This window comes from Callithrix jacchus, chromosome 1 (assembly GCF_049354715.1).
Source record: "Callithrix jacchus isolate 240 chromosome 1, calJac240_pri, whole genome shotgun sequence".
Classification (NCBI taxonomy): domain Eukaryota; kingdom Metazoa; phylum Chordata; class Mammalia; order Primates; family Cebidae; genus Callithrix; species Callithrix jacchus.
The window spans coordinates 194,857,484-194,872,364 of NC_133502.1; the positions used below are offsets into that span (position 1 = coordinate 194,857,484).

At 38.4% G+C, this 14,881-nt stretch overlaps 1 protein-coding gene across 8 annotated transcripts in view; it reads left to right on the forward strand.

The window, feature by feature from the left end:
- Positions 1 to 14,881, forward strand: part of SPECC1L (sperm antigen with calponin homology and coiled-coil domains 1 like) — a 153,281-nt gene that overhangs the window by 44,649 nt on the left and 93,751 nt on the right. For all 8 annotated transcript variants that reach the window (XM_035267244.3, XM_078336112.1, XM_009007814.5 and 5 more), the window contains one exon: positions 10,744 to 10,897. In XM_035267244.3, coding sequence (XP_035123135.2) covers positions 10,744 to 10,897 — 154 coding nt within the window. The remainder of the gene's footprint in view (positions 1 to 10,743; positions 10,898 to 14,881) is intronic.

Consider the following 14,881-nt stretch of genomic DNA (forward strand, 5'->3'; position numbering starts at 1 on the left):
ATTGTGTGACCTGGAGGCACACTCTGCCTTCAGGGAGCTTGTGGAGTAAAGGATGGAGGCAAGACACCAACATAAATCAGGAAAATACTCAGGGAGAATGTCAGATACCCTGGGAGAGCAGTAAAGCACTGTGAACAGTTTCAGGAAGGTAAATATTGTTTCTAGCCTGGGAAGGTTTTATGAAAAGAGCATGTGAGCCAAGTCGTACAGTCCCGTGACCTCTAGACAGGTCTTTTTACCTACCTATCTCCCTCACCTTCGTCACCATGAATTGCTATTCTTCTTCTGGCAGCTGGTTCATTATTATTATTATTATCATCATCATCATCATCATCACTTTTTTTTATTACTTTTGTTTTTTTGAGATCTGTGTTGCCCAGGCTGATCTCCTGGTTCAGTGGATCCTCCTGTCTTAGCCTCTTGAGTAGCTGGCACTACTGGTGTGCGTCTGTATGTACAACCGGAAGCATATTTGTTCAAAATCCTTTTTTCCAGGCCAGGCCCCGATAGATCATGGCTTAATTATTTTAAGAATGACCTCAGGAACAGCTGATGAGGAACTTCCTTATATGTGTTGAAAGGTCTAACAGGAAATGCTGGTTTTTCTATTCTAAGGTTGTTGGAACTGAATCCAGACTTATTTCATTGGCTTGGAGATGCACACAGATTTTCTTCTGGCTGTGACCCCGATGAATTGCTAGGTATCATCCTGTGGCCTGTGTACCAGGAATAGACCCTTGCCCAGCTTCCATTAGTCTCAGTGAACACACTGAATCATTTTGTTGGTAGCAGTGCTGCCGCTCTTTGGTGTAAGATAAGCGGCGTTTTCTGACCTAACTGGTTACTCAGTTACTGGGGCTTTCTTTGGCGTGGAGTGCCTGTGTTTTTTGTGAAACAGGTGACCTGTTATTTTTGTGACTGGAAGAACAGGTTGAAATGTTGGCATTGGCTATGCACTGCCACCTTCCTTCTGTGGCCTCTTCATCAGTGGCAGGCAGTGTCTTTGGAGGTTTACTATGGAACGTGCACTGAACAGGCATGTTACATCTTTCAAAAGCTTGGATCTGGAGTTGCTGGGAGTTTGGTCTTGGACAGTGAGTACTTTTTCACTGTAAAGCAAACCTGTACACTTGCTCTTGCCAGCACATGCCAGCTGTCCATAGCTTTGGCTCCAAGCTTTTGCTGGGTTGACAAGTTTGTTTAAGGTTTTGTGTGTGTGTGTGTGTGTGTGTGTAGCAGGAAGGTCAGGGCAGAGGTAAAGCTATTTGGCAACACTTTTCCTGGAGTGGATTAATTGCCTTCACTTAAGAGAGAAGAAGGAAAAAGTAATGAAATGGAGATTAAAGTGAAAAGAGACAGAAGGAAAGAAGAAAATTGTGAAAAAGAACAATGGAAAACATTGAAGGGCTTTGAGACCCCACAGACTAAAGTGTTATTTTATTTCTCTAATATCCCTTATTTTACTGTGTTTCTCTGGCACATAGATACTTCTTACAACTTGAATTCCTGTAACTGTCATGAAACATTGATAATTAACCTGGTGAATGAAGTGTTTGGCTTAATTATTGAGACAGCATGTGCACACACCCATTCATTTATGGACACCCACACCTGTGTGTCTGTCACTGCACAATATTCTCATGACTCTCTTCTTGTAGTGACGGGGTACAGGATATGCATATCTTCACCTCTCATTTCAAGTATTGTTTGAGGCTAAATGTAGTTGAGGGTCAAGGGAAGGACTCTTTTGATCCAGAACACTTCACTGCTGGTTGCAGCTTTTGTAAATACAAAACACTACTGCTGCTCACAGTGAGTTTTGGGGACATTATTCCCACTTTTGTCAGGAGCTGTGTTATCAGGCTTTCAGGCTTTGTATACTTAATTTTCCTTTGTCACAGTCAGTGGAGAGGATTATTTTCCATGTAGAGAGGGTCTCCTACATGCCAGCACTTTGTAGCGTTCACTTACTGTTCTGGTGTTCATGATTAGTTCTTTTGAATTAATACGCTATTCCATTGTACTGTTGATAATGTTTTCTAAAAATTATAGATATGAATTAATAAGCTTCTGTTAGAATTTACAATTGATAACTCTCCATGATTATTTGTGGTCATAAGTGTAAAAGTTAGTTAACAGTATGAACAATCCACGTCTGAAACTTGAAAGGTAAAATTTGAAAACAGATCTTCAAATTTGAGAGAGAGAGATGCAGACTGTGAAACTTGGACTTGACCTTGAGAAGTGTATGTACCTGGTTGTAGCATTTCATTATTTGTTTCTGGAATGTTTTTACCAAATTATTTGCATTTTGCAGCAGTTATAAAAAAGTAGGCTGAACATTTGTTCCTTCATCAATTTCATGTTTTTACACTTGCTAATGGGGGATGTGAATGTGTGGGAATGCACGTGCCCTTTTATAATTTTGTAGCAAAAATTAAAAGAAATAGGGAAAAACAGCAGAGAGCCTGCTAGTAGCTTAGGGTAAAAGGTAAGTTGAAAAATGCAGAGGTTTTTGTTTTTGTTTTTTCCTTTTTTGTTGTTGTCGAAGTAAAGCATACATACAGCAAAGCCCACAAAGCATAGGTGTTGAGCTTAGTGAATCATCACAAAATGAAACATACCCTGCAGCCACCACCTGGAAACAACATGGGTGCTCCTCAGAAGCTTCCCTTTTGCTTCTGCTTAATCATTGCCCTTCCTGTCCTTCCCCAAAGTAACTCCCTTTATGACTTCTAGCAACAGGGACTAATTTTGCCAGTTTTTGATCTTTACAGGAACAGTCATACACCATGTTTTTTTTTAATGTGTGTCTGGTTTCTTATCTGTACTGTTGCATCTAGCAGTGGTCACTTCCTTTTCATTACTGGTTAGTAATCCATGGGATGAATATACCACAGTTTGTTCATCTCTTCTACTATTGGCAGACTTTTGGAGTTTCTGCTTTGTGGCTAAGAGTAGTGTTGTTACGAACATTCATATACATGTGTATTAATGCACACGTGCACCCATTTGTGTTGGTTCTAGAACAAGGAGTGAAATTACTGAACCTTAGGGTATACCTATGTTCAGCTTTAATATTAGAGATAGAAGAAAATAATTTTTTAAGGTGGTTACCAGTTTACATTCCTGGTTACTTTACATCCTCTCTTGCACTTAAATTGTTACTCCTTTTATGTTAAGCACTCAGGAATGTATAAAGGGGTGGAGGAGTGGCATTAATTTGCATCATTGCCAGTAAGATTGAATACCTTTTTATACATTATTTTTATGTGCTCAGTGGTCATTTAGATCCTCTTTTGTGAAGTGCCTGTTCAAGTCATTTGCCCATTTTTCTGTTGGCTTTTTTTTTCCAACTTTTTTTTTTATTGTGAAAAAATTGCATATAGCATTCATCACCTTGGCCTTTTTATTTATTTTTATTTTTTTAAGAGATCGAGTCTCACTTTGTTGCCTGCCCAGGCTGGAGTGCAGTGGCATGATCCTAGCTTACTGTAGCCTTGAACTGCTGGGCTCAAGCCATCTTCTGGCTTCTTACTTCTGGCTTTGTTACCCAGGCTGGTCTCTAACTCTGTGGCCTCAAGTAATTCTCCTGTGACGGTGGGATTTCAGGTGTGCGCCACCGTGCCCAGCCATCTTAACCATTTTTGAGTGTGCGGTTCAGTGCCATTAAATACATTTACATCATTGTGCAGCCATCATCACCATCCATCTCCAGAATTTTCCATCTTGCTAAACTGAGTCTCTGTACCTATTATATAACTCCCCATTCCCTCTTCTCTCCAACACCTGACAACCACCATTCTACTTTCTGTCTCTATGAATTTCACTGCTCTATCTATCTCATATAAATAGAATCATAGGCCACTTGTTTTGTGACTGGCTTATTTAACTTGGCATCATGTCTTCAAGGTTCATCCGTGTTGTAGCCTGCGTCAGAATTCCTTCCATTTTTAAGGCTCAGTGGTATTCCATTGTATTTATATGCCATGTTTTGTTTAACCATTTGCCTGTCAGTGAACACTTGGGTTGCTTCCACCTTTTGTCTACTACTGATAGTACTACTATGAATATGAGTGTGCAAATATCTCTTCAAGGCCCTGCTTTCAATTTTGAGCGGGTATATGTCCATAGGTAGAGTTGCTACCTTATAAGGTAACTCCATTTTTAATTCTTTGAGGAACGGCCTATTGTTTCTCACCGCTAGCAGCTACACCATTTACATTCCCATTAACAGTACATAAGGGTTCTTGTTTTTTTCAGGTCCTCTACAAAGTTGTCATTTTGTTTTTTGATAATAACCATTTTAGTGGGTATGAGAGGGTACAGTGTCTTTTTGCACTGATTTGTGGTTCTTTACCTTTTCTAGATGTGAGCCCTTTATCATTTCTACATGCTGCACGATATTCCCCTGCTTCCCTCCCCTTCCTTTCTCTCCCCTCCCCTTCATAAAGGTATAATACCTTTAAAGATATCTTCATGAACAGCAGCTATTTATTTTAATGCAACCCAATTTATTAATATTTTCTTTATGGGGTCTGTGTGTGTGTGTGTGTGTGTGTGTGTGTGTGTGTGTTTTGTTTAAGAAATCTTAACCTGTCCCCAGGCCAAGTGAAGTAGTTTCCTTTATTTTTTTCTTATTCTTTTTGTAGGAACAAGGTCCACTATGTTGCCCAGGCTGTTCTCAATCTCCTGATTGCAGGAGATCCTTCTGCCTCACCCTCCCAAAACCTTGGGATTGTAGGTGTGAGCCACCATGTCTGGCCCCTGTTTATTTTTTTTTCTAAAAGTGCTTTTCTACATTTCATATTTAGATCCTCAATCTGTCTGGAAATAATTACGTAAGAGCTTTTTATTTTGAAATAATTTTAGACCTACAGAAAAATTGAAGGACTAGTACAAAAAATTCCAGTATACTCTACCAGGATTCCTCACATTAACCTGTCATGATTATCATTTCCCTGTATATACACATGTATACACACATAGTTTTTTTTAATAGCTGTTTGATCATGAACTGTAGACATAATGCTCCTTTATTGCTGACTATTTTAGTGCATATTTCCAGAAAAACAAGGGCATTCTTTTTTATAAACATAGTAAATTGCAAAATCAGGAAATTAACATTGATATGATGCTAGTATCTAATGTATTGCCTTTCATTAAATTTCACCACTTGCACTAATGTCAGATATAGCAAAAGAGAAAAAAAAATTGTTTTCTAGTCTAGGATCCAATCCAGGATCATGTATTGCGTTCAGTTGTTATGCTTTTCATTTTCTTTAAATTTGGAATAGTTTCTCACCCTGTCTTTTATGACCTTGACATTTCTAAAGAGTGAAAGGCGGTTATTTGATAGACTGCCCTCCAGATTTGGGTTTGGTAGTATGTCCTTAATGGTTAGATTTGGGTTATGCATTTTAGGCAGGAATACCACAGAAGTATAGAAATACGTGACTTCCATCTTTTCCGTTGTGGGGGGTGTTAACTTCCTTTGGTTAGGGTAGTGAAGGCTAGATTTCTCCACTGTCAGGATACTGTGCTTCCTCTTGTAATTAATTAAGTGTCTTGTCAGAGATACTTTGAAACTTTGTCAGTATGTCTATCTTCTTTTCCCCAGACTTTTCACCCTGGTTTTAGCATTTGTTGATAGTTCTTTCCCAAATTAGTTATTACTGTGATTTTTGCAACACGACAATTTTCTAATTTTGTCATTCCTTCTACATGTATTAGTTGGCATTCTGCTACAAGGAAGAGTTTTTTCTCTTATTGTAAGTCATAGATTCTTATTCAGTGGGCTGTAAAATATTCGGATCAGTTAGTTTTATGCCTAGATTATCCCTTATTTGGCCACTGGGAGCCCCTTCAGGCTGGCTCCTGTGTCCTTTTGACATTTTCCTATTACTCTTGGAGCACTTCCTTAATTTCAGGCACAATAACTTTTGTACCTTTCCCGCTCAGCCCTAGAATCAGCCATTTCTTCAAGGAGACCGTGTTCCTTTTAGTGGAGGAGAGTACTTAAAACCAAGACATAGAAGTTAGATGTGTTCATTCATTGCTTCTGGGACAGACAGACAGACACACACACACACACACACACACACACACACACTCCTATGACAATTTCTCTTCCTGTTTCTCCATATATTTAAATGTATGAGTTCACACTGATACTTCCAATTCTATTGACTTAAAAGGTTCATAACAGCCTTTCCACATTCTATAATTGTAATTCATTTATCCAACACTGAAAAACCTGGCCTCTACCACCTACATTTACTACATTTACTTATTTTCTCCACCCTATAATATACAGAAAATAGTTTTAGAATTACCTGTACCACTGTGAGAAACAAATTTATCAGTTGAAGTTTAATATTTGCATTCGCTTTGTCTTTGGCTTGAGAGTGTGAGGATTTATGGTCAAAATACTACTGTGTTGAAAAAATACTTGAGTTATGTTATTCATTTGAAATATAGTTAGGTCTGTTTGTTTCTATCCTATTCCATTTTAGGCTTCTCCTATCTTTATTTACATTTTATTTATTTGTTTATTTTTCAGCATATGAAACACTAACATGGCTCCATGAGTCAGAACCATATGAGAAGATATATTGAGAAGAGTGCCCCTCCCTTTCCCCCGTTCTCTCTTACTGGGTACCCACCCACCGCAGAGGTTTAGCTTTTGTTTATTCTTTTCATGTTTCTTTTTGCATAAATGAGCAAATACATTTTTTTACTTCTCCTTTCTTATGCAAAAGGTGGCAGAATACATTCTTTTGCACTCTGAATCTCTTCACTTAATGTACTCCAGAAATTTCTCTCCATACCAATTTGTAGCAGTCTTTCTTATTTTTTATTGCTGTTTAATACCTCATTGTATTCACTGAAGGTACCGCATATGCTTTCCTTTGTATATAGGCATGTAGGGCAGACCAGTATTTAGCAATAGAAAAGAATGCTGCAATGAATAATTAGCCTTGTGCATATGTATTTGTCTTACTGGAGGTGTATCTTAAGGTTAAATTCCTAGAAGTGAAGTTGCTGGGCAAAAGGTGAATACATGTGTAGCTTCGTTAGAAGCTTTGGTTCCTTTCATAAGGCTTAAGTTAAGGTGCATTCCCATCAACAACTAAGGAGGGTGCCTGTTCCCCATATTCTTCCCAAATGAGTGTGTTTACCAATCTGATAAGTGACAAGTGCTGCTCAATTTGCATTTCTCTCATTATGAGTTAGGTTAACCATTTTCTGTATGTGTGTGTGTGCGTATATGTAAACTGTGTGATTCATTCATTTTGCTCATTTTTCTTTTTCTGGTCTTTTCCCCCTCAATTTTAAAGCATTCTGTACATATTAGGGACCTTAACCATTTTGGTGAGATACTGCAAATATACTTTCCCAGTTTTTGTTTTTCAATGCTACTTATGATTGGTTTTTTGGTTGTACAAAACATTTTAACATTTTTTTAGTTAAAAGGATTTTTTGTTTTTGTTTTTGAGACAGAGTCTCACTCTGGAGTGCAGTGGCACGATCTTGGCTCCTACCTCCCAGGTTCAAGCGATTCTCCTGCCTAAGCCTCCCAAGTAGTGGTATTACAGGCGCTTGCTACCACACCTGGCTAATTTTTTGTATTTTTAGTAGAGACAGGGTTTCACCACCTTGGCCGGGATGGTCTTGATCTCTTGACCTCGTGATCTGCCTGCCTAAGGCTTCCAAAGTGCTGGGATTATAGGTGTGTGCCACTGCGCCTGCCCAGGATTTTTTTATTTTAATATTTTAATTTTAATGTAGTCAAATCAATCAAGTCTTTGTTTTACTATTTCAAATTTAAAATCATAGTTAGAAAACCTTGGACTTTATATTTGATATGGTGTGAAATAGGTCTCAGCATTTATTTTTGCCCCCTTTATTATATACATTTGACCTAGCACCATTGCTGGAAAACTCTTGTTTTCTGCATTGCTGCTTTGGTTATAAATCAAGTGTCTATAAATATGCAGCTTCTTTATGGACTCTGTTTCATTAGTTTATTCTTGTGCCAGTGCTGTGCTGTCTTAATTATTATAAAGGTTGTGATTTGATGCCCTTATGTATATTTAACTTTGTCATTACCCAAAGGCAAATTGTAACCAGAGAAGTGTGATGCGTAATCTACTTCGACATAACAATGTAGGGTGGTTTTCAAGTATAATTATTATCAAATGAAAGAATATTTAACTTATGGAGGAAGAAAGATTAGTTCAAAGATAATTTTACTCTTATTAACAGGATATAAAAGAAGATTGAAAATATAAGAATATGTCACATTTATTTACCGGCTAATAGAGGAGGGAGGGACAAATTGACAGGAAAGTGGTATGACTTTGATTGTGTAACTTTTTGGCATCATAGTTGATGGCCAGTTTTTGTGAACAGAAACAAGTCTTAAAGAATATGAACAGGCCAGGTGTGGTAGCTCACACCTGTAATACCAGCAGTTTGGGAGGCCAAGACAGGTGGATCATTTGAGGCCAGGAGTTCAAGACCAGCCTAACCAACATGGCGATACCCCATCTCTACTAAAAATACCATGATTAGCTGGTTGGCCAGGTGCGGTGGCTTACACCTGTAATCCCAGCATTTTGGGAGGCCAAGGCAGGCGGATCATGACGTCAGGAGTTTAAAGACCAGCATGGCCAACATGGTGAAACCCTGTCTCTACTAAAAATACAAAAATTAGCCTGGTGTGGTGGCGTGTGCCTGTAATCTCAACTACTTGGGAGGCTAAGGCAGGAGAATCACTTGAACCTAGGTGGCAGAGTTTGCAGTGAGCCGACATTGTGCCACTGTACTACAGCCTGGGCAACACAGCAAGACTCCTTCTCAAAAAAAAAAAAAAAAAAAAAAAAAAAACAGCTGGGCATGGTGGCACACACTTGTGGTCCCAGCTACTCAGGAGACTGAGGCAAGAGAATCACTTGAACCTGGGAGGTGGAGATTGCAGTGAGCCACGATCATACCACTGTGCTACAGCCTTGGTGGCAGATGAAGACTTTATCTCAAAAAAAAAAAAAAAAAAAAAAAAATGAACAGCCCTTGAAATTAATGCAGTGTCTCCCTCTCTTTTTATGTATTCTGACAGCCCTAAATTACCAGAGTTGAATTCCGTTTAATTCATTGAAAATATTGATCCCTTTTTCTGCTCCCTTTTTTTGGGTGGGGGTGGGGACAGGGTGTCACTCTGTTTCCTAGGGTGGAGTACAGTGGCAAGATCACAACTCAGGGCAGTTTTGACCTTTTGGGCTCAAGCAATCCTCTCACTTCTGCCTTCCCAATAGCTGGGACTACAGGCATGTGCCACTATGCCCAGCTAATTCGTTTTTAAATTTTTTGTAGAGACAGAGTCTCCCTGTGTTGCCCAGGCTGGTCTTGAACTCCTGGGCTCAAGTGATCCACCATGGCCTCCCAAATGCTAAGATTAGCCAATGTGCCCAGCCTTTTCTGCCTCTTTTTAACCTAATGGTATCGTATTAGAACTTTCACAATCAAATAACAGAAATACACTCCATATGGAGTCACTGACATTTAGAACTGGAAGAGACTTTAGAGATTAGTTACTTGTGAACTATTTTTAACTTGTAGAAATGAATTCAGTATGATTATCTGAGAGAGGGCATGGTTCCAGATAGAAGATGGTATAAATCAGTTGGCTAACTTATGCCAAAGAGAGACTTTTGGATTCTTTTGTTACAAAGTAGTTTTTCCTTTTTTCCCCATAGATTTTAAACTCCTCTGTGTTCCCTTAATTTCTAGGAAAAGTGAAAACATTTCTTCACTGCTTTTTAAAATAATAAATGTACAGCCAATTTGTTATCCATAGTGCTTTTTTTTAAACTCATATTTTTAAAGTTGTCTTATAAAATATAAATATTGCCCATGGTCTTTCTCAAATAATGTGATCATTTAGACAGCATAACCCTTGCTCAAACTGTAAAGTCTCTAGTTTTTATTTAATGTATTATGCACATTTTAGAAAATACCTCCTTTAAATTGTGACTAAAATTGACTAGTACAGAATTACAAAAGATAAATTTTGTAATTTTTCTTTTTTACAAAAGTCAAATTTTATAAAAAAGATAAATTTCAGAATTCTTTTAGATACTGGTCTCATCATGGAATCACTTTAGAGCAATGAAGGTTATTTGACTCTCGATGATATTTCTTTCTAGAAATTGCAAAATGACACTTCCTGTGGCATTATAGGATTTTCCCAAGAAATTGTGACTAAAATTGACTAGTACAGAATTATAAGGTAAAAAAGATAAATTTCAGAATTAATTCTTTTAGATACTGGTCTCATCATGGAATCACTTTAGAGCAAGGAAGGTTATTTGACTCTCGATGATATTTCTTTCTAGAAATTGCAAAATGATACTTCCTGTGGCATAGGACTTTCCCAAGATAGCTCATATGCTATTCCCCATCATCTGAATCTGGCATGTGTGGACACATAGCAGGCTTAATAATCAAGACTTTGATTCCATGTACGATTTTATTATTTTAAAAAGAAGTATGTGATTGTTTATAAACCTGTAAAGAAATTCTTTTTCTGTAGCACAGTCTAGTGTGCTGCGTACTACCTGTCAGAAAGCTTTGGTGATAGGGCTCTTGAATTCAGTCCGTAAGTCAAGAGCTTTGTTGAGTCTCAAAATACCTAATCTTGCTTCATCTAGCAAATTTGTTTTTATTTTCTGTTGCTTCTAGACCAAGAGCAGTGATGATCTTTTAGCTGGAATGGCCGGAGGGGTAACGGTGACTAATGGTGTTAAAGGAAAGAAAAGCACCTGCCCATCTGCAGCACCTTCAGCATCTGCCCCTGCCATGACCACCGTGGAGAACAAATCCAAGATTAGCACAGGTATGGGTGATGTTCAGTCTGAGGCTTCAACTGCTTTTTTGTTTGAATAGGCAGGATGCGTTGGTGTTTACAGTGTTTCATCTAATTATAGGAAATTTCAGACATGCAAAAGTAGATAGATTGATATTTCAGCCCAATATGCTCATCACGCTCATCACCATTATCAACTCATAGACAGTTGTACCTCATTGATACCCACACCCCCCTCTTATTATTTTGAACCGGATTCTAGACATCATATCATTTCATTCATAAACATTTTATTATCTTGGAAAGAGAAGGATTCTTCTAAAAATGAAATCATAATACCATTATCAGTCCTTAAAATAACTGATAATCATTCCTTAAATCGTAACTTATTCAATGACTATTTAAATTTCCAACAGTCTTACAAATATTTTCGTTTTCTTTACTGTCTGTTTTTCTGTTTAAATCAGGACTCATGTAGGTTCATATGTAATTGGCTGATGTGTCTCTTAAATCTTCTTTTTTAAATCTATGTGTTTATCCTGATTCTTGCAATTTAATTTTTGTGGAAGTTGATCATATGACCTATAGCGTTTTGGAGCATCTGGATTTTTATATCATAATATCCCCATGATGTTTTGCCCATCATCCTTTGTTATCTGTAGTTATTTTAAATGGCATCGGAGCCTTACAGGACAGATTCAGGTCCCTTGTCCCCCCATTTAAAAACAACAACAACAACCAAAAAACAAGACTCCTTCATAGGTGGTGGTGTGTCCATCCATCAGGAAACACATAGTTTCTGATTGTCCCTTTTCAAATGACGTTGGAAGCCTCTGATATCAGTGCCTGGATCCATTCATTCTAATTCTGCCATCTTTCTTCATTCAGTAGCAGGTGTTTGTTTTTAGATTTGATAGAGCTGATAAATTATCTTACAGTCCAAGGAGTAATGCTCTCATATTTTACTTCTTACACTTATAGAAAAAGAACTTTAAAACTTCCAGTAAGCATAAGATCAAGTGTTTGTAATAAAGCTTATGAAAGCAAATTGTAAAAATTATAGCAGATCCTTTTCTGTCATCATAATTTAGGCTCTTAGACCCTCTTGTGTCTATTAGACTTCCTAGCCCAGGTCCTACTGTTTTCTTTTTCGCTTTAACTTTTTGCAAATTCTTCCTTCCATTTCATATTGGGCCCCTCTGTTAACTACAATAGGTATGATTAACAAGAAGGAATATTGAAGTCCTTACTTTGTGATTTACAGGCATAATTTCATTTTATTTTCACTGTGTAGCCCTATGAGAGACCTGTTATCCTCAGTTTAGAGATGAGAAAGCTTAAGTGTCTTGGCCAAGGCCATGCATTCATTTGCTCAGTAAATATTTATTGGGGTTCTGTTTTCACAAGGCTGGTGGTGGGGCAAGGTCTTTTACTCCCAGGGCTGGGGTCATCACCACATTTAACATTCTAGCTTGTGTGGTGAGAAGGAAATTAAATACTCTTGCCATTTGTATCTCTTCCTGTTTCCTGCCTTTAGAATTGCACTGGGAGAGAGTCCATGTGTTTGTATACATTATTTCTTGCTACCTGATGAAAGGATTTCGTTATCACCTCTCTAGATCAGCTGCCTCAGTATGGCTTCGTATATTTATTTTATTTTGCTGGGGATGTCATAACAAAATACCACAGACTGGGTGGCTTAAGCCATAGAAATTTATTTTCTCACAAATCTGGAGGCTGGAAGTCTGAGATCAGGGTGTTAGCAGATTTGTTTTCTCCTGAGATCTCTTGCAGATGGCTGCCTTCTTTGTGTCTTCACTGTTTTGTCCCTGTGTGTGTGTGTCCTCATTTCCTCCTCTTACAAGATACCAGTGGTGTTGGATTAGGGCCCACCCTTATGACTTCATTTTACCTTAATTACCTCTTTACCTTAATTATACTGTCTCCAGGTGCAGTCACATTTGAAGTTTTGGGGTTAGGGCTTCAACATACTAATTTTGTGGGGGGACACAGTTCAGCTTGGAACAGCATCATTATTCTTTTTTTATCTGCTCTACCTTTACTTCTCCTAGTGACTTTCCTAAGACTGTTTGATTTCAGTGTATCAATTCATTTGTCTTTATCTCAGATTATTTTATCTACTCATTACAGTAATCTTGGAGGGGAATTTGTCTTATCTTTTAGACATGAACAGATTTTCTTTTTTGGAAGGATTTTTGGTTTAGATAAGTATGAAGTACCGCTTATAGAACTAGGGAAAGGAATTAACAGCTAGGCGCAACGATGCACGCCTGAAATCCCAGCATTTTGGGAGACCAAGGTGGGCAGATCACTTGAGCCTAGGAGTTCAAGACCAACTTGGGCAACATGGTGAAACCCCGTCTCTACAAAAAATGCAAAAGTTATCTGGGTATGGTGGCATGTGCCTTTAGTCCCAGCTTCTTGGGTTGCTGAGGTGGGAGGATCACCTGAGCCTTGGAGGTGGATTTGCTGTGGTGGCACCACTGCACTCTAGCCTGGGTGACAGAGCAAGACTCTTTCTAAAAAACAAACAAACAAATAAATAAATAAGTTATGCCATCTTTTTCCATTTCTGACCTCTGTATGCGGTTGTTTTTCTCAGTCTAGTTACTTTTGCCTTTGAAATCTGTCACAGATTTCTTGCACCTTCTCTGCTCTTACTGCTGCTCCTGAATGTGGGACCTCTTTCTCTTATGTTGGTCTGCCTGCCCACATTCATCCTCTGCTGCTCTGCTTTCTTCCTTAGGTGTTCCACTTAGTATCTGTATTAGTCCATTCTCATGCTGCTGTAAAGAAAAGAGGTTTAATTTACAGTTCAACAGAGATAGGGAGGCCTCAGGAAACTTAGAATCATGGTGGAAGGGCAAGCAAACATGTTCTTCTCTGCATAGTGGCAGGAAGGAGAAGAATGAGAGCCAAGCGAAGGGAAAGCCCCTTACCATCAGATCTCATGAGAATTCACTATCACGAGAATAGCATCAGGGTAACTGCCCCCATGATTAAATTACCTCCCACTGGGCTTCTTCCAAAACACATGGGGATTATGGGAACTACAATTCAAAATGAGATTTGGGTGGGAACACAGCCAAACCATGTCAATATCCTCTGGATTAATTTTCATAAAATGCAATTTTTTTTACATTTCTTTCCTAATTAAGATCATTTATTGACTTAGTGTGACTCACTGAATTCTGCCTATCTTTCAGGACTCTTTATGGACATTCCCCAGCAGCTTCTGTTAACTGTGTGACTGTACTTTTCCTTTTCTGTGTGCCATGTTCACTTCTGCTTCCTCTTCCTTGTCTATCTTCTGGCCAGCCTGAATTCCCCACCCACCCTCCTGTACACCTGGTCTGTTAGTGGCTATCTTTTTATATCCATGGAGATTATTTGCTCCCTGTTACCTTTATATCCTGATCCCACCACTTAATGAACAGGGTCTTTAAAAATATTTATTGAGTAGATGTGGATCTTATTTTTTAACATAAAAATTTATTATTTCTTAAGTATTTACAGGTATTTAAACATATTCCTGGCCTGGTATGGGGGCTCTTGCCTGTAATCCCAGCACTTTGGGAGGCTGAGGCGGGCAGATCATTTGAGGTCAGGAGTTTGAGACCAGCAACATGGTAAAACCCCATCTCTACTAAAAACACAAATAAAGGCATGGTGGCATGTGCCTGTAACCCCAGATACTTGGGAGGTTGAGGCAGGAGAATCACTTGAACTTGGGACTCAGAGGGTTGCAGCAAGCCGAAATCACACCACTGCACTACATCCTGGGTGACAGAGTGAGACTTTATCCCCCCACCAAAAAAAAAAAAAAAGCAACTGTTCTTTTTATATTAAATAAATGATTGTATCAGTTGTTTTCACAGGTTTAAAATTTTAGTAGTTAAGTAATTATGTGATTCATGTAGATTTGATTGGCAAATCATTATTTAACATTAATGCTTCATTGTTTTTTGACATTTAAAGAGGCACGGCCGGGCG